This window comes from Leopardus geoffroyi, chromosome B2 (genome assembly GCF_018350155.1).
Source record: "Leopardus geoffroyi isolate Oge1 chromosome B2, O.geoffroyi_Oge1_pat1.0, whole genome shotgun sequence".
NCBI lineage: Eukaryota > Metazoa > Chordata > Mammalia > Carnivora > Felidae > Leopardus > Leopardus geoffroyi.
The window spans coordinates 105,038,268-105,056,427 of record NC_059332.1 but is presented as its reverse complement, the minus strand read 5'-3'; the positions used below and the strand labels follow the sequence as shown (position 1 = coordinate 105,056,427).

Here is an 18,160-nt window from a genome sequence, read left to right as displayed (position 1 = left end):
ACATGAGGTTTTTGTTTGTTTGTTCTGGAGTGGGTTGTTTTTTTGTTTTTGTTTTTGTTTTTTGGTTTTATGTGGGTTTTTTGTTTTTTTGTTTTTGTTTTTGTTTTGAGAGAGAGAGAGAGAGAGTGGGGGAGAGGGGCATAGAAAGAGAGAGAAAGAGAGAGAGAGAGAGAGAGAGAGAGAGAGAGAGAGAGAGAGAATCCCAAGTAGGCTCCACACTCAGCATGGAGTTTAATGGGGGCTTGATCCATGACTTAAGCCAAAATCAAGAATCAGACGCTCAACCGACTGAGCCACCCAGGTGCCCCCAAAACGCATAAGACTTAAAGAAAAACTCCTCTGCCTTATTACTAGTCTTTAGAATTGACCAAATTTGACAATTTGTTGCTTATCTTTATATACTTTATGAATGCATGTGTTTATATATATGTAGGTGTATTTTTTTTAACAAAAAAGGAAGCATAACTCTTTTCTAATTCTAAAAATTCTAATCAGCGGAATTTTTTATGAGAGAAACTGTTATATAGGGACATGGAACAATGATATTTAATGTGAAAAAGTTGCAGAACCACATTTATAATACGATAATATTTGTGTAGACACAGAGCCTATGGCTTCCTCTGGTAAAACTGCATTGCAAAGGAGTGAGGTAAGTGTACGTTCTACTTCACATAGTTCTCTATTTTTATCATTTTTTTCTTAAGCATATATACTTGAACAATAATTAATAAAGACTGTGCAAGAGGAAGTAAACAAAATGGAGACAACATACTATAAGATGTAAGTGCTCATGTTAGACCAGAGGGGGGGAAAAGCATTGAAAGAGAAGAATATACAAAAGAAATGGGAAGATGAAACAAAGGAAGCAGAAATAAAAGTAAGGATGATACGATTTTCAAAATCATTCATTAGGGAATAGAAAATAAAAAAAACTGATCATGTAGTTTCTGCCACTAACATTCTTATAATATAGACTCACTAACAGGATATTCAGTTCTGCTGACAAGTTCTTTTAAACGATCCTGTGCAACAAAGGGCAAATAGAGCCCAAGACAGAGATCTGTTCAGAGAGGAAGAAGGGCTAAATAGGCCCAGTGCTCAATTCCTTTACAGTTTAAAGTTTTCATATTTTATTTTTTTCAAATGCACAAAACAGCCATAAATTTGGGAGATGTGCAGGAATGACAAGCTAATGTCCCCTGATATTGTCAAGCACCTGACTCTTGATTTCAGCTCAGGTCATGATCTCACAGTTCATGAGTTCGAGCCCCGTATCGTGCAGAGCCTACTTGGGATCCCCTCTTTCTCCCTCTCTCTCTGCCCCTTCCCCCCACCTCTCTTTCTTTCTCTCTCTCTCTCTCAAAAAGAAATAAACTTAAAAAAAAAATTTTGTGGGGTGCCTGGGTGGCTCAGTCGATTAAGCGTCCGACTTCGGCTCAGGTCATGATGTCACCGCTTGTGGGTTTGAGCCCGGCGTCGGGCTCTGTGCTGATGGCTCATAGCCTGGAGCCTGCTTCGGATTCTGTGTCTCCTCCTTTCTCTCAGCCCCTCCCCCACTCACACGCTCTCTGCCTCTCAAAAATAAATAAACATTAAAAAATAATTTTGTCTACAGATACTGTGGCTCTCAATAAATGTTTCCCTTCTCTCCATTAACAAATCCTGTCATGTCTATGTTCAAAATTTACCTTGACTCTATTCACTTTTTCTATCTTCATCACCACTGACCCACTTCAAATTCACTCCTACCTATTTTCACTGCAGTGGCCTCCTGATGAGTCTTTCTGTTTCCATGTTGGCTCTGTCTCTTCCCCCATGCCATTCCTTTTTCCACAAGAAAATCAGAACAGTCTTCCTAAAATGCTCATGGGATGAAAACCAAAACCCTTCGCATGACTTCCAGGACCCGCACCACCTGTCCCTTGCTCCTTTTTTCCAGCCACCTCTAACTAAGGCTTCCAGCTGTGCGCAGATCTTTCTCACCTTAGTCTTTGCCATGCTGTTCCGCAAACTGAAATGCTCTTCCGTTCCTCAGGTTTCAGTTTCTCACAGAGTTCCCAGCCCCCTCCTGTACTCTAAATCAGGCCACAATTGGTATTTCTATATTTACTTGCATGCTATGGGTTTCATCTGACTTCCCTACACTGTCAAAACTGTATAATGACTATACAGGGACTCAGAACATGATCCTTTCTACTTTTGTGCATATTTGAAATTTACCAAAATAAAGTTTTAAAATCTGCCCTCTGACCCTACAAACTCAAACCAACAGTTAGGCTTGCAATTGTCGTTTTCCATATTTTGTATTTTTAAAAAATTGACTTTCCTGTTCATGATAATTTTTTGTTTGTTTAGTACCCACCTTAGAGCCGTCAGAGGCCGGTATTTTAAAGTTTGAAACAATGTATTATCTTCAAGAAAGTGAATTTGAAACTAACATCAGATAACCTAACAGAAAGGTCAAAAGTTCAATCATTCTTCCCCCGTTTCTGCTACTGTCTCTGCTACTAAAGTCTTTCATTTGACAACATTCTTATTCAGTGAAAAGGACCCTAAACCAGGGGTGGAAAACTTTTGATCTACTTCCAGTTTGCCCCTTGGACAGAATCATTTGACTTTGCTTCCTTTTTCATAACTAATATAATAAATAGGTAAAGCGCTCAATTTTTTATTTGATTTAAAATTGTTTCCACAATTTGAAAAATCGAAAAAAAAAAGTCATAAAAATACCAAAGTTTATTTTTTAAAAATGAGGTGATAACTCAAAAGAACTTTCCTCATATCCATTAATAAGGTCATAAGTCAGCAGTAGTGTGCATACCAGGTGTATCCACAAAGCCAAGAATGGGAATCACTGTATCTCCTTCTTTAGATTTGATGCTGTCACTCTTCTCTGTTCTATGAACATACTTGTGCAACATGCTATAGTACTGCTCCTTTGGATTGAAAGTATATAGTGATGAAATTTGCTGCCAGTCTCTAATGCTTGGGGTATTGTATTCCTTCGGATGTGAGCACTCAAAGAAACATTTAACATTCTCTTTGGCCAATTCTGTCGCATGCTCTGTGGCTTGACTCTTAAGGATCTGCTGCTCCTGTTCCAAATAGATTTTCCAAAATTTCAGCTGCAGAAAACTAACTGGAGATAGGCATCGGATGATAGATGTAAAAATCAAAAGGAAGGTGATAACAACTGCGATTAGGATCCAGCCCAGCACCTGAGGAAAACACAACAAAACAGCAACTTAGTAACATTTTTTCGTAAAAAAATTTTAAATCCTTACATAAAGGTTGAACTACTCACAGTTACGCTGATGAACAAGCAACCGTTTTAGGTCTTAGTCTCTTAAGAGAAAGAAGAGACAACCTCCCAAACGCCTCAACCACTTGACAGGTCATTTTCCAAGTCCCGTCGAGGGCCCAGGGAAAAGCCTACTTAGTCGTCACTCGGCTAGAATTCAACACGTGGAATTTCGGCAAATCCAATGAAACAAGCATTCATTTTCAAGAGTCTCCGGGCTTTCTATGCCCAGAAGCAGTGTGGGGCGGGGGCTTTAGGGCCAGGGAGGCCCATTTTATTGTAACAATTCTGCCTTCTTCCGGCCTGACAAACAACTTGATCTGGACTTGGTGTACTGGCTAAAAGAGAGTAAGTAAGGCAGGACGGGAGCTGAACGGCCAGGCGCGGTATCCGGCACAGAGCAGGTGCCTTCCCTCCTCTTCGTTCGTTTTACTGAAATTGTCGCCGTTCCAGCTTGTCGCCCGGGGTCCCGTGTCTGGGGCGAGGGCACCGGCCCAGCCGGCCCCGCTCCCATCCTCCCATCCGCGTCCAGCGCCCGCGCCTGACCTGAGACTGGGCCTTGAGCTCCTTCAGGAGGTCCTGCGCGTCGGGCGCCCGGGCCTGGTGGCAGGGCGCCAGCGGCAGCTGGGCCTCGCAGGCGGCGTCGCGGCCCCGGCACAGCAGCCGCGCCAGTGGGGCGCTCCCGCTGGCCGCGCACTCGTAGAAGGCGCCCCCGAGCAGCGCCACCGCCACCCAGGTGAGCGGCGCGACGGCGGCGGTGGCGCTGAGCTGCACGCACACCAGGGCGGCCCGCAACCGCGGCCCGCAGCCCCCGGGGCGGGCGCCGCGCGCGCAGCAGCCGGTCAGCAGGCGCCAGGTGCGCGCACTCAGCACGTAGCCCAGCAGGAAGAGCGCCAGCGCGGGCACCAGCAGGAAGACCAGGCCGTACGGCAGGTTCCAGGCGGCGCTGCAGGGGCACTGGAACACCGCGACGGAGAACAGGCGCTCCCCGCCCGCCGTCAGGAGCGTCACCAGGCCGTAGCCCAGCGCGCCGGGATGCTGCAGGTGCAGGTTTAGCACCGCCTTAAACTTATCCATGGGCCTTGTGCCGTGGACGGGGCGCCCTGGACGGGGCCGGATGCTTCTGCCTCTTCACCGCCCTGCACTTTTCACTGCCCCGCGCTTGCAGTGGTTTGGGTGGACTGAGGTCTAGGGCTTCCCACTCTGCGAAGCAGCAGCTTCCGGACAGGGGGAAAGGGCCTCTCCGGGCTCCGAGAGCTTTCGCTTTCTTATTTCAGGCAGAGCAGCTGTGGCCAACACACACCTTTGACGTCCGCAGGACCCCTGGTGACTTCTCTCTCGCAGTTCAGGAACCTAAGGATAGACCCCATTCCATTGTTACCTTTGTTTCCCCCCAACTTATAAGAAACTAGGGGGCTTTCCTTGGCATCCTGATTCAATGCAGCTACCCAAACGAAAAGAATACATTGTATTTGGGCAGACAGGAAAACACTCCATCTTCCCTTATTGCAGCCACCCTACTTAGTTCCTAAGCCAACTCCAAGTCAGATCAAATGATTACGAAAAAACCTGGTCATTTACGGGAAACATTACTCAAGGACAAATTTTCTAGTTTCTCTTTCATAAGCGAAATCACCACAAAGCCCAGCTCAAGTTCGGGTACCTCCGTGATCTTCTGTTCCCCTCCTGTTCTCCTTCTGGACAGAATCACCAGCATAATTCACACGGACTTCTCTGATCTCCCACAGGTCGTTAGACTGGATATATTGTATTGACTTCTGCCTCCTTTATTCCCCCAGGTATGTGCTAGCATTGGCAGTACTTTGACAAATGTCCAATTTTTACTCAGTGACCACCAAGGTGGTCAGAGGTGGGTGGTGAGGCAGCGGAGACATGGTTATTCGTAAAACACTGATTGAACACCCAAAATTCCAACTGCTGCTGCATCCAACTAACATGTTGTTTCCTCCACCTTTCTCAAAAAGCAGCATTGCTCTGACTCAAACTGTCACCATTTCGGTGAAATTGAGCCATTTTGGTGTGTGGCTGCAGAGTGAGGTGAGAGGTGCTTGAAAGAACATAGGCTTTGGAGTCGGGTGCATCGTGTCTGTGCGTGTGTTTAATAAGTGCGCCCCTCTGAGACTCTGCATCCCCATTTGTAAAAGCAGAATGGTCCTCACTTTTCAAGATTGTTGAGACAAGTAAATTGACTAGCATATGTAAAACACCTTTATATATAAGGTGTGCCCATTAAATGAATGTTTTTTTTAATTTTTTTTTTAATGTTTATTTATTTTTGAGAGAGAGAGAGAGCATGAGTGGGGGGAGGGTCAGGGAGAGAGGGAGACACAGAATCCGAAGCAGGCTCCAGGCCCTGAACGGTCAGCACAGAGCCCATCTCGGGGGTTGAACTCACGAACTGTGAGATCATGACCTGAGCTGAAGTTGGATGCTTAACCTACTGAGCCACCCAGGTGCCCCGAATGAATGTTTAATGTGAGGGATTGCCTCTTATATCGCAACGCTGGGAAGAGACAACAAATAACTGTGTTGTACATGATTTAAGAATGTGTTTTAATGCTCAGTTTTAGACCAAGGATTGTATTCAGTGAGTCAGTGATCCTCTCTTGCCTTAGGAGAATTGCTGTGCCCTTTGAGGCCCACCTCACTACAAGGAGGGTATTTGGTTATGGAGTCTGGGTGGACAGGTCATAGTGAACTGGTTACTGTCAGCACCCGTCCACCAGGTTTGCCTTATTCACCTGTGAAGAGTAAGTAGGCTAAAGAACCATGTGGACTGTTAGAGCACGGAAAAGAAATGTATTATTCTTTTCGTCCAGCTTGCCTTCTTAGCAACCTCCCAGTACCAGTGCCTGGCCCCAAATCACCATTCCCTAGCATTTTGATGAAAAGCTGTTCTCTCGGTGTGAGTCTTAAGAAGCTACCCCCAGATCAGAGTCTAAATTGTCATGCAGGACAGTTGGGGACCATGTCTCTGAGATTAAACCAGGTACTGCTGGGCTCCCTGTAAACTTGCAGCAAAAGTCCGTATTTGAGGCACATCGCTTCTTCTATGACTATCATCTCTTTATTCCTACATCTCAAAAGAAAATTTTTTTTTCTCTCCCATTGTCTTTCAGGTGATTCTGCCCTTTTACTGCTAGACTCTTCTTCACTCCCACCACACGTCTCCTAAAGATGTTGCCTTCCCCCTCCTCGCTTTCCATATATCACCATGAACAAATTCTTTTACATCCACCTTTATGCAGATGGCTTTATCCAAATCTCCCTTAACTGGAACCAAACTAAAATGTGCCCGCTCTGTCCTCTTGAGTGAGGTTTATTTTATTCTCCCACATTTCTCAAAACAAGGAGGAGGGTTGGCTGGCATTCTCCCAGTACAATGTCCAAACCCAGGCTTTCCTGTCATCTTCTAATACTTTATTCTCCACTGGGAGTCAAGCTATACAGCACAACTTCCTCCCCCACTTCACTCCTGCCACCCGTGCTCATTCCCTGCATTTATCAAGACTTTCGCATCTGGTGACAGCCTTCCTCGTCTCCCTAGCTCCTGTTATTTAGTCAAGGATTTGGTTTCATATCTTTTTAGTTATGGAAGCTTTCATTTCGCCAGTCCCCTACCCGTCTAATTTGTTTATTAACAGTTTATTTGCTCATTTGTTCATTCAGTCGCTCATCTAAAATGTGTAATAAGCCCCCATGATATGATGGGAACTTATAAAAGTGCCTGGTATTATTGGGTACCACAAGGAATAACACAAATAGATACCCTCCTTTCATTGAGCTTATATTAGTAAGGAGATAGATAGAGGAGGCAAGTCTCAAGGGTATGCAAATAATTAAAATGGAATCATGTAGTAGAGAGTCTCCTGAAAAAACCTTTGTAAGGGGAGGACATTTAAGGGTCCATCTGAATGACCAAGGCTCTGGGGTTCAAGGGATCTTGGCATTCTGTGGTTGGAAAGAAAGCCAGAGTGATGGGACATTAAAGGTGAAAAGGAAGTTGGCACAGTTGAGGGCAGAGGTGCAGGTGAATGGTTGGGTTTAGGGGCTTTATAGACCAGAGTATGTGGTTGAGAACCTGCCCCTGCAACTCATTACAGACTGAGCTGCTTCCTGACCGATTATCCTATCAGCTTGTGTCTCCAAACACTACCTCCTGGGGTTGCCACCACCGTATTCCCCAACTCTGCACTTATTACAGGTTACCGTAATCGTGAGTCTGGGTTCTGCCTGCCAGTCTGAATTTTCTCCCAGAACCAGCAGATGAGTCTAGTACCCTGATATCTATCCCTGCCATCTCTGGAGCAGCGGGTGGTTCTAGTTCTGAGTCTATTGAAGATGGTTCAGCCCTTTATACCCAGCTCCGTTTGGAGAAAATATTGCTGAGAAGTTCAGTGTTTAGTGGAAATAGAGTAACATCCTAATGGTGTGGGGAGGATTCAAGAATTTTCTCTTGAAAGTAGACTAAATAATATTTGAAAGACCTTTACACTTTGGGAAATCTGTAATTTAACACCAGTTTACTTTAGCTTTTAAAAAATGCATGAGAGATTCTCATGGTAAGCATGTTGGAAAACCAATGGTTATGGGGTTTGTTTTGTCTTGTTTTAACTGTCATACTTTCTTTCTCAGCACTTTCATGACCACTGTCAGGAATGGGTTTCAGAAACCACAAAAAATTTCATGGAAGAGACAGGAAAAGAAGCTCTTGAAAGAATTTCACACTGAATGGAAAAGTTCCTTCTAGTCGTCTTCGAGTGAGCTAGTTCTCAAACATTATTCTCTGTAGTCTTCCTGAGAACTCAGACTACTGGTATGACCCTGCTTGGAATATGACTGCTGGATTCTAGCAATGTGTTGATCCCGGCCCCAAGACCCACCCACGAAAGTAAAGTCAAATCAAAATTTGTCTATATTTTAAGTATCCACCATGTACAAGACAAAACTTTAGATGCCAAAAATAACACGTAAATTTAGAAAAATCAGACAATCTTAGAGACTACCTTTCTGTGTGCTGTAATTTATGGATTTATTATTTATGTTGTGTATTTGAAAATCTTAACCTGATATTATCTGAAGATTTTTGAATGTTTATAAAAGTTCTTCCAGTGGAAGTTTAAAGCAGAAGGAGGGAAAGATCATACCCTTCCCCAGACACAGGATGTCGTTTGTTAAATGGCAATCCCATGACGTTTCAAGTAACCTTTTTACGGATTATTTTCTCTTTTTCTTAGCATGAATTTTCTAAGCCTGTCACAAAATTTTAAGTATTCACTGATTCACACACTAAGAATACTTTTGTTTTGTTTTGTTTTTTACAAAAGATGATTATTTTAACCCTGAGGACCTAGATGTGGCCAGTCTTTGCTGGGACCACTGTCGTCATCGTCATCGTCACCATCTGACACTGTAAGTCTATTAAAGGTTCTAGTTTTCCTGCCGTGGTTCTTAGAACCTATGTCTTTTAAGGATTTTGGTAAATTAAATTATGTTTTTCCCTCGACTCAAATTATTTCACAGGTGATTTTACTGTGTGCTAGAGTTTCATGGTCAATGGCCACTTACTTACACTTTGCTTCATCCCGAGCCTCAGTTCCCCTGCCGTGCCGATTTGGTTTACCAGTTTGCGAACTATGATGAAAGGTTTGGATTTCCAAAGATAATAATGGTGAATCGCAAATAAGATTAAAGGACAAGAATAAAGAAGAAAAGTAGTTTAAGAGGAGGAAACTTGGGTTTCTTCAAATTATAAATAACATTACTGCAAAGTCTCAAAAAAATTTACATTAATGGAGAACTTAAAAAGTGTTGTGGAAGGTCTTTCCTAAAAGAATATATCACATGAGGGGCACCTGGCTGGCTCAATTGGTAGAGCATGCTACTCTTGATCTGAGGGTCATGAGTTTAAGCCCCACATTGGGTATAGAGATTACTTAAAAATAATAAGATAGATAAGATAAAAAATAAGTCACATGAAATACGCCACATATTGAAAACACTCACACCTATGCAAATGGAATACAAAGTAAGTGCACATGATTGAGGTCGATCTGTATGTGCTAGTATGGTGAAAAGGCAGAGTTGACATGTTAATTGGAAAAGGTAAACAAAAATTCTGCCTGTCATACATTTGTGTAAAAAAAGGAAAGAAAAAGAAAATGTATATATGTCCCTTGCAGATGTGTACGCTATTCTGCAAGATTAAAAAATACTGTCAAGGGATGCCTTGATGCCTCAGTTGGTTAAGCATCTGACTGGGGCTCAGGTCATGATCTCACGGCTCGTGGGTTTGAGCCACACATGGGGCTCTGGGCGATCAGCACAGAGTTCGCTTCAGACCCTCTGTCCCCCTCTCTCTCTGCCCCTCCCCACATCTCTCTCTCTCTCTCTCTCTCAAAAATAAATAAACATTAAAAAAATACTGTCAAATGCTTATCTCTGAGAAGTAATGGAGAGGGTTGGGAATGAATGCAGGGAGAGAGATTGGTTGTATATCTTTCTTCACTGTTTGCCTTCTAAAAACATGCATATGTTTCTTCTACAATTAAAAAACACTAACATGAAATGTCTTGATCTAATGGAGAATCTCTGAGGAACAAGTCTGGAAAGAGGCTTTTTCACAGGCTCTTCTTTGTTCTTCCTTCTCTGTACACAGGGCTTTTATCAAGGGTTGCTCCCTGAGCCTGGATGCCAATCATTCACCTCTCCCTGGCAAAAGTAATAAATCATAGCGAGAAACTGACTGCCTTTGAAGAATATAGAAGATAAAGAAACTGAGTGTTTGAGAACTGGAAGGTGGCAAAAAGCAGCAGGAGGCGAAGAGGAAAAGATCAAGTGGAAAGGTTGGGATTGGGTGACATTTGTCCAAATTCTGAGGGAAACAAGAGGGAAACATTTGTCCAAATTCTGTCTCCTTCAGAGAGGGCTTCAGCTCTACTCTGTAGAGTCTCCTATGTATCCATTACTGTCACAGAAACAAGGCAGAGAGGAAAGCCAGGTGGTAAAGAAAGGAGGTGGGTGAGAGTTTAGATTGTGGAGCTTTTGAAGGGCAATAGGGAGTTCAGCTTCCAGCAGTTTAGAAACCACTATTGCTTTTTTTAAATGTTGATCCAGACAAGTTTTTCCTGGGTTTCCAGGAGCTACCTGTCTTGGTCTAGCTTCCTTAAAAACCATGTATGTACGGGGGAGAATCCAGAAAACCAATAGTGTTTGGTGAGTTAAGATATTGTTTAATGGAGGCTGGGAACTGCTCCTAACTGAGCAACAGATTTAAGGAAAGAGAAGTGATTCCTAGTAAAAAGAATTCCAATTTATCCCAGGATCTCTTTCCTGGGGGGCTATTATCCAGTTGCAAGAACAGTAAGAAAAGAAATACCATTAAAGCACAACTCTCTTTCCATGGAAGGAGGAGGACGTTGGGGCAGATATTAGAAAGCACTCTGGGAATTCATTACTGAATTGAAATGGCTTCTCATCTGTACACACTGACAGATAATCTTCAGGGATACTAGAAAACCAGGTTGGAGGGACACCACTGTCTTCTAGATGGAGTCTTGGCTTCTTCCCAGGAACCCCACACTCTCCTTGCTCCAGCTCTGGGAGCTGCATACTCTGCTCCTATAGGAAGCAACTCTCTCCTCTTTAGGGATTGCTTTTCAATGATGAACATATAGATCATCTTCTCTGTGTCTATATTCTTCTACTAGGCAGCATTTGCATCTTGGGAAAGTTTGGGTAATACCATAATATCCTGTCTCCAAGACATTTTCTGTTCCTTCTTTCTGTTCATTATAGACAGTGATGTGATCAGAATATGTCCCCCAAAATTCATACATTGAAACCCTAACCCCCAAAAGTGATGGTATTAGTAAGTAGGGCCATTCTGAGGTGTTTAAGTCATGAGATTTTTTAAGAGTAGGATTAGTGCTCTTATAAAAGAGGCTCCAGAAAGATCCCTAGCACCTGGGGGGTAGGGATCTCCCAATAGCTATTAAATACTTCAGTGAATTCTTGTGGTCCACTTTACTGTACGGGGACAAGTACATGTAATCTTTCCATTTGCCAGAAGGAAAGGAATGATCATTAGTTCTACTATAGGCTACTCTTTTGTTTCACTCCTCTTCCCACTCCAGAACTCACAAACCTTCTTTCCACCCCTTCTAACCGCCCCCCCCCCCCGCCACAATAAAAACACAAAGAACAAAAAAGCAGAAGTCCAAACATGGAGCTCACAGTCCAGAATTTGGGTAGTGCATGGTAGTCTCTACATTAGGTCTTCATGTGGCCCTTCTTGGGCTACAGACCCATGAACTCACAGTAATAGATTAATCTGTCCCTCCACAGACAATGTAGAGTGGAGGAACAGGGCCAGAACAACCACAAGAAATACTCCATTCTGAAAGGGAAAAATGGAAGCCAGAAGCAGGCACTGATTGACCTCTTACGTTTCTGGGCAAATACCAGAAAGGCCTCTACCCGAAACAAGGCTGTTGAAAAATGTTCCTTGAATCTCGACTCTACCCTCTGGAGAGTCTTCTTATGTTACTGTCCTTGGCCACATACTCAATGAGTATATGCTCTTCTGGGAGCAGACTGGTGTTCTTAGTTCATGTGCTACTTGTACAATGTTGGAAGACCACAAGTCCAGTTGGGTTTTTGATTCCTTTGACTGTAAATGTCTCCCCAAATTATTTAGTAAGCTTCTTGTCTCTGATTTCAGTAAAATATGCTTGCCAATACTGTTACTCACAGTTCTTTTCAAAACATAGTTCTCAGATATACTATATGCTTTTGCTTTCTTGCCCCATTCTCTCTCTTCTTCCCGCTGCCCCCACTAATTTGTACATACCTGTCGTTTTCTCTTGCCAGTACAGGTACTCTGAGTAAACATGAGACTATAGTTTTCTGTGGGAAAGCTACACCTTTATTTTGATCTTTCTGTGGCTCTTTGCCAATTGAATACCTTAATTTATCTTTGCGCCAAAGTTCTGAACTTATTGAGAGGTATTGCCAATAGGTGTAGAAGCCACACTTAATTTGGCCTTTCCATGAGTTTATTTTAATGGACTTGGTCTTCCAAGGCTTCCCCAAATTCTCTCTTTGAGTTTGGCGTTTAAAACCTGTCAGGTTTTCCAGTTTTGCAAGTCCTCATTTTTCTGAAATATTTCTATTCCTTGTTATTTCTTCTTACAAATCAACCAGTTCTTTCTTAAGGTCATAAAGTCTTGCCAAAATGTAGCCAGCAGCAATCAACACACACTAGAAACATTGTTTTCTAATTTTTTCTCCTAGAGCCACATTTTCTTTAGCTATATATATATATATATATATATATATATATATATATATATAATCTTTCCAAATTAATGCAGAAGTTCATTTTATCAGCAACCAAATAAGAACTGTGGCCTCACTGGCCTCCATTATCAGCTTCTATGCTGTTCACCACTGGCTTGCTAAACTAACACCACAAATTTTAAGAAGGGAAGTGAAATTTTTTCAAGCAATCTAACAATAAGACATAGAAAAAGTTATTTCCTTTTGGTTGTTGTCTACAGCTGAAGTAAAAAAGAAAAATGCCTCCCTTATTTCATCCTCTTCTGTTTGGGTTTGGGAAGACAGGGGAACAATGGGGCAGATAGGACGATGACAAATGATTTTTATCATGGAAGTGCCCCACGTCAAATACCAATATTTGGTCCAAACTGGTCATAAGGCTCCACCAAACTGCAAGGGAAAGGGGGAGTATGGTCCTCTCCTGTGCCTTAAAGGTGAACAGAACTGCACAAACATGAATGTGTGAGGTCTACCGTGCGTTACACGATCAGTTTTTCTAAATTCCCCCATCCACCCCTGAATCTTTTTAAGCCTCCTATTTGTTTTCTTATTACATATGACAGTTTTATCATCTTTTATTTGCTGCTTACGATTTTTTCCATCTCCCCAACTAGATTATAGGTTTCGTGACGGCGAGATCTAACTCCTCTTTGGTTACACAAGTCTTAGCACAGTACCCAGGACATTATAGGTGTTCAATAAATATCTGTGGGTATAAGGAGTGAATCAATGGATGAATGAATGAATGAATGAATAGGAAGCAGACTTGGGTTTTTCTCTTCTCTTACTGCAGAGTCAGCACCATGTGTACTTTGCTCAGCTCGGAACTTGAACCCTTCTACAGAGATCACGTCTGTCTGAGCCTCTTGAATTGCCAACCTTGTGATAAACAATAGGTAAACGTATCCAGGGAGAAACAGGGCAACACCAAGGAGACAACAGGGCCATAGGACAGGTTCCAGGTACAGCTGAAGGGCCATCTGGACACCCACTCCCACCCACTTTTGTCAGAGTCACCAAGCACAGTGGGGGGTCGGGGTGGAGCCACAGGCGCTGACAGAGTAGTGACTCCCCCACAACTTCCTCCTTCCTGCCCAGCTCAGCCTGTTTACTCAGCAGACTTGTCTGGTGTAAAGCTCTCATCTTCCCCACAACAGGCCCCATTTCTCCCCCACCTTCCCATACCACACATAGCTGTATTTCTTAAGGGAGGGATTTTTCTTTTTATGTTAGCTGTAGACAGCAACCAAAGGTAAATGACAATTTGCCTATATTTTATTATTCGATTCCTTAAAGAGGTTTCACTTCCTTTCTTGGGAGCAATGAGCCAAGCGTGAATAGGTTTTGTGGACATTAAGTCTCAAGTTTGACTGTGACTCCACTTTGGCACTCTACCTGACCTTCTCCGGTAGTGCCGCGCACCTGACTTACCTTATTAAGTTAATTAAAGTTTGGCTACTAATGACACTCTTCTGGTTCTCCTCCTAACTTGGTGGCTGTCCATCTAAGTGTCCTTCCCAGGCTCCTCCTCCAATCATTAATATTGGTAGTCACTAGAATTCAATCCTTTCCACATACACTTCCCGAATAATCTCCTTTTGGTGCGCCACTAGCTAGATGCGTGACCTGGGGCAAGTTATTGGCCTCTGTGTGCCTCAGTTCTTTCATCTGTGAAATGAAAATAATAGTATTATGTGCCTTCTTGGGTTGTTGTGAAGATTACATGGGTTGATATAAGTAACATTCTTTTTTTGAATTTTACGAAGTTTTTAATTTTAATTCCAGTGTAGTTAACATACAGTGTTCTATTAGTTTCAGTTGTATGACACAGTAATTCAGTAATTCTATACACTACTCAATACTTATCATGATAAGGGTACTCTTAATCCTCATCACCTATTTCACTCATCTCCCCACCCACCTCCCATCTGGTAACCATCTGTTTGTTCCCTATAGTTAAGGGTCTGTTTCTCTGGGGTGGCTCAGTTGATTAAGTGTCTCACTCTTGGTTTTAGCTCAGGTCATGATCTCATGACTCGTGAATTCAAGTCCCACATCGGGCTCTGCGCTGACAGCACAGAGCCTGCTTGGGATTCTCTGTCTCCCTCTCTCTCTGCCCCTCCTACCCCCTCTCACACTCTCTGTCTCAAAAATAAATAAACATTTTTTAAAAACTGAGTCTGTTTCTCGGTTTGTCTCTCTCCCTTTTTCCTTTGTTCATTTGTTTTGTTTCTTAAATTTCATGAGTGAAATCATAGGGTATTTGTCTTCCTCTGACTGACTTATTTCTCTTAGTATAATACTCTTTAACTCCATCTGTGTCATTGCAAATGGCAAGATTTCATTCTTTTTTTTATGGCTGAATAATATATATTCTATTGTATATAAATATATCACCTCTTCTTTATCCATTCATCTATCAGTGGACACTCGGGCCACTTCCATAATTTGGTTATGGTAAATAATGCTGCAATAAACATAGGGGTGTATGTATCGTTTCAAATTAGGTTTTCATATTCTTTGGGTAAACACTTAGTAGCGTGATTACTGGATCATAGTGTAGTCCTATTTTTAAATTTTTGAGGAAACTCCATACTGTTTTCCACAGTGGCTGTACCAGTTTGCATTCCCACCAACGTGCACAAGGGTTTCTTTTTCTCCACATCCTCACCAACACTTGTTGTTTCTTGAGATACATGTAACGTTCTCAGACTAGTGCCAGCCACATGGTAAATGCTCAGAACGTGCTGTCAATTACTTGTTACTCTCTTTTCCCATGGCTTTGACAACCAACTGTATGTTACCATTGCCAAATCCCCATCTCCAGTCCTTCCCTTTCCTAAGTTCTCTATGGGTATTTCTGATTTCCTATAGCAGACATTTTTGCTTATGTCCAGCAATCATCTCAAACCCAAAATAGAACTCATTTTCCCCTTAAACTTACTTTTCCTCCAGAATTCTGATGTCACTTAAGGATATCAGTCTTTCAAGCTGGAAAACTGAGGGTCACCTGTAAGTGCCACTCCATTTCCTGTGCAGCTCGGTGCTGCCCCAGGACCGTCCCTCATATTGGACCTCTTCTCCACCCTCACTGAAAGTGGACCGGGCCCTTATTCCCTCACTCCACTCTAGCTGATGCCACACGGTCCTATCAGACAGAGTTAACTTCCTGAAAGAAATCTGATTTAGGCTGGAGAAACTGTTGTGCACATGTGAAAAGTACAAAGTACAAAAGCTCATAGCAGTATTGTTTGTATTAGGAAAAAACTGGTCTAAAAAAAGTCAATAAGTATCCAACAGCGTCACACAGGAGAAATTGCAAAATATTCGAACAGGAGAATGCTATACAGCAGCATAAATAAATAAACGCTGACACAGCGACAACCAACAAGGATGCATGTTAAAAACATTATGTTGTTGGGCTATCTGGGTGGCTCAGTCAGTCAGTTAGACATCTGAGTTCAGTTCAGGTCATGATCTCGCAGATCGTGAGTTCAAACCCCATGTCCGCCTCTGTGCTGACAGCTCAGAGCCTGGAGACTGCTTCAGGTTCTGTGTCTCCCTCTCTCTCTGCCCCTCCTCCCCCCTCTCAAGAAGTAAATATTAACAAAAAATATCTTTAAAAAAAACATTATGTTGAGCAAGAAAAATCAAACACAAAGAAAACTTTAAGTATGACTCCATTTATAAAAAGTTCACAAACAGTTAAAATGAAATTTTATTTTCTGAGGATGTTTATAAAAGTCATGAAACGGTAAAGAAAAAGAAAGTGTTGAGGAAGAATCACAGACACAGTGATTACTGTCTTTGGGACTTGAATGGGATTATGACCGGGATAGAAAGAAGGGGGAGTGTTCACAAAGTTATATTTCTATACCAGGGTGAGGGGCACAGAAGTATTTGCTTTATAACTATGCTTTATACAGTATATTTCTTTTACTAGTTTTCTGACTGTGGCTTATGTTTCTTATCAGGCAGAAAAAGAAACAAATACAGTCACATTATTTTCTGGTTGAATATCCTCAATATTCCCATTGTCAAGAGGACAAGTTCTGTATTCCCAGCTCTATGGAATCTCTCCCCAGCCCTGCTCCAGACACCTCTGTCCCCTCCATCCCTTGCACCCCAGTTTCCCACAGCGCTGCCCCCTACATTACCTGTACTGACTTATCACAGTGTTCCTCAGTTGTGTGTCTTTTCATTAGCTCTGCTTGCTGCTTGGAATGCCGTTTCTCTGTTCTTCACCTGGCAAACTACTCTCCTCCTTTAATACTTCGTCCAATGTCATGTTTTCATCGAGGCTATCCTTAAGACCCCCAAGTGGAGCTAGTGGTTCTGTTTCCTTGCTCCACACTATTAAATAAATAAATAAATAAATAAATAGGTCTGCAACAGTCCTTACGGTGCCTACTGCAGCAATCCTTTCCAGAATTCTGTCTCCCCTACTAATCTGGGAGCTCCCAGAGGGCCAGGGCCTCTTCGTATTCATCACTGTGTCACTGAGCCAAGTCCGTCGTTGCCTGTCCAGCGCTCTTCTCACTCCTGAGGGAGCTCTCACCACACCACCTATTAGCTGCCTCTCTTTACTTGGCTGTCTCCGTTGATCATACAATTTTTGTGAGAATTGAAGTGAGATGGTGGAAAGAACCCAGCACAGTACTTGGGTCATTTTGGTTTTACAGTTAGATTTTATAAAAGATTTTTTTTAGCAGTGGTGACTCAGAAATGTGCTAGAGGGCGCTAGTTCACTGCCATAATAGGCTCTTAGGCTCTATGGGGTGTTAGCGTTTGACTTGATCATCTAACAGAGAATCAAAGACAGTTTAGTAAACAAATTATCAGCCATCTTTATTCCGGGAAATAAATGAATACAGTTCAAAAATTTAAGTCTGCAACTTGCTTGAAATTATTTGGGGGAAGAACAATCCAACAGCTGGATTGATGGCATCATAAACTTGTTTTCATCCCTGTTTTGTTTATTCTCCCCAACCAAGGGTTGGTCTGACTTACAGTTGGAAATGTCAAAGCAGGCAATGTTGGTTTTGGTGACGTCTTCACCTGCACCAAAGTGAAGAAATGCCAAGCAAGGTGACTCCTTAACTGTGAAATGAAAGGATTGGGCTAGATCATCTGCAGAGTCCCTTTCAACTCTAACATTTTGTAATCCACAATTCTGGTTCTGGAAGGAAACAGGCATGATCTCCAGAAATTACAAACATTCAACCAAAAAGTGCCAAAATTCAATCAAAAGTGAAAAAACAAATAATTCTTTAAATCTTCCAAAACAGGAAGATAAAACAAAACAAAACAAAAAACAGTTTCATTCTTTCCTTCCATTGAATGCTGGAGTTTAAAAAGCAGTGTGAGTAACAAATGATTGGCTGTCTCAAAGATGTATTGATTGTGAAGTATTTTCTAGCTTCTTTTATATCTCCACACCTGTTAATAATTATTTCAGACAAATATTTGTCTTTAAGAGAGGGAGATGAGGTAGACTTC

The 18,160-nt window shown here is 42.4% G+C and overlaps 1 protein-coding gene and 1 long non-coding RNA gene across 5 annotated transcripts in view; one reads left to right on the top strand and one right to left on the bottom strand.

Annotated features, from left to right (window-relative positions):
- The window catches only part of LOC123608904, a 40,652-nt gene extending 22,630 nt beyond the window's left edge, over positions 1-18,022 (top strand). The window contains exons 1-6 of one of the 4 annotated variants that reach the window (XR_006717506.1): positions 4,541-5,100; positions 7,958-8,213; positions 8,650-8,734; positions 9,981-10,167; positions 13,455-13,557; positions 17,656-18,022. This is a non-coding gene — a long non-coding RNA (uncharacterized LOC123608904). Of the gene's footprint in view, positions 1-4,540; positions 5,101-7,957; positions 8,214-8,649; positions 8,735-9,980; positions 10,168-13,454; positions 13,569-17,655 lie in introns of those variants that run through there. The other 3 variants (XR_006717504.1, XR_006717507.1, XR_006717505.1) reach the window with 3 other exon arrangements.
- CALHM6 (calcium homeostasis modulator family member 6) lies at positions 2,653-4,484 on the bottom strand. Its single transcript, XM_045499346.1, has 2 exons — positions 3,848-4,484; positions 2,653-3,218 (listed from the first exon to the last, which is right to left on the bottom strand). Exons 1-2 carry the CDS (start codon positions 4,376-4,378, stop codon positions 2,796-2,798), a joined length of 954 nt encoding a protein of 317 aa, XP_045355302.1. The 5' UTR covers positions 4,379-4,484; the 3' UTR covers positions 2,653-2,795.
- Positions 18,023-18,160: the final 138 nt, after the last annotated feature.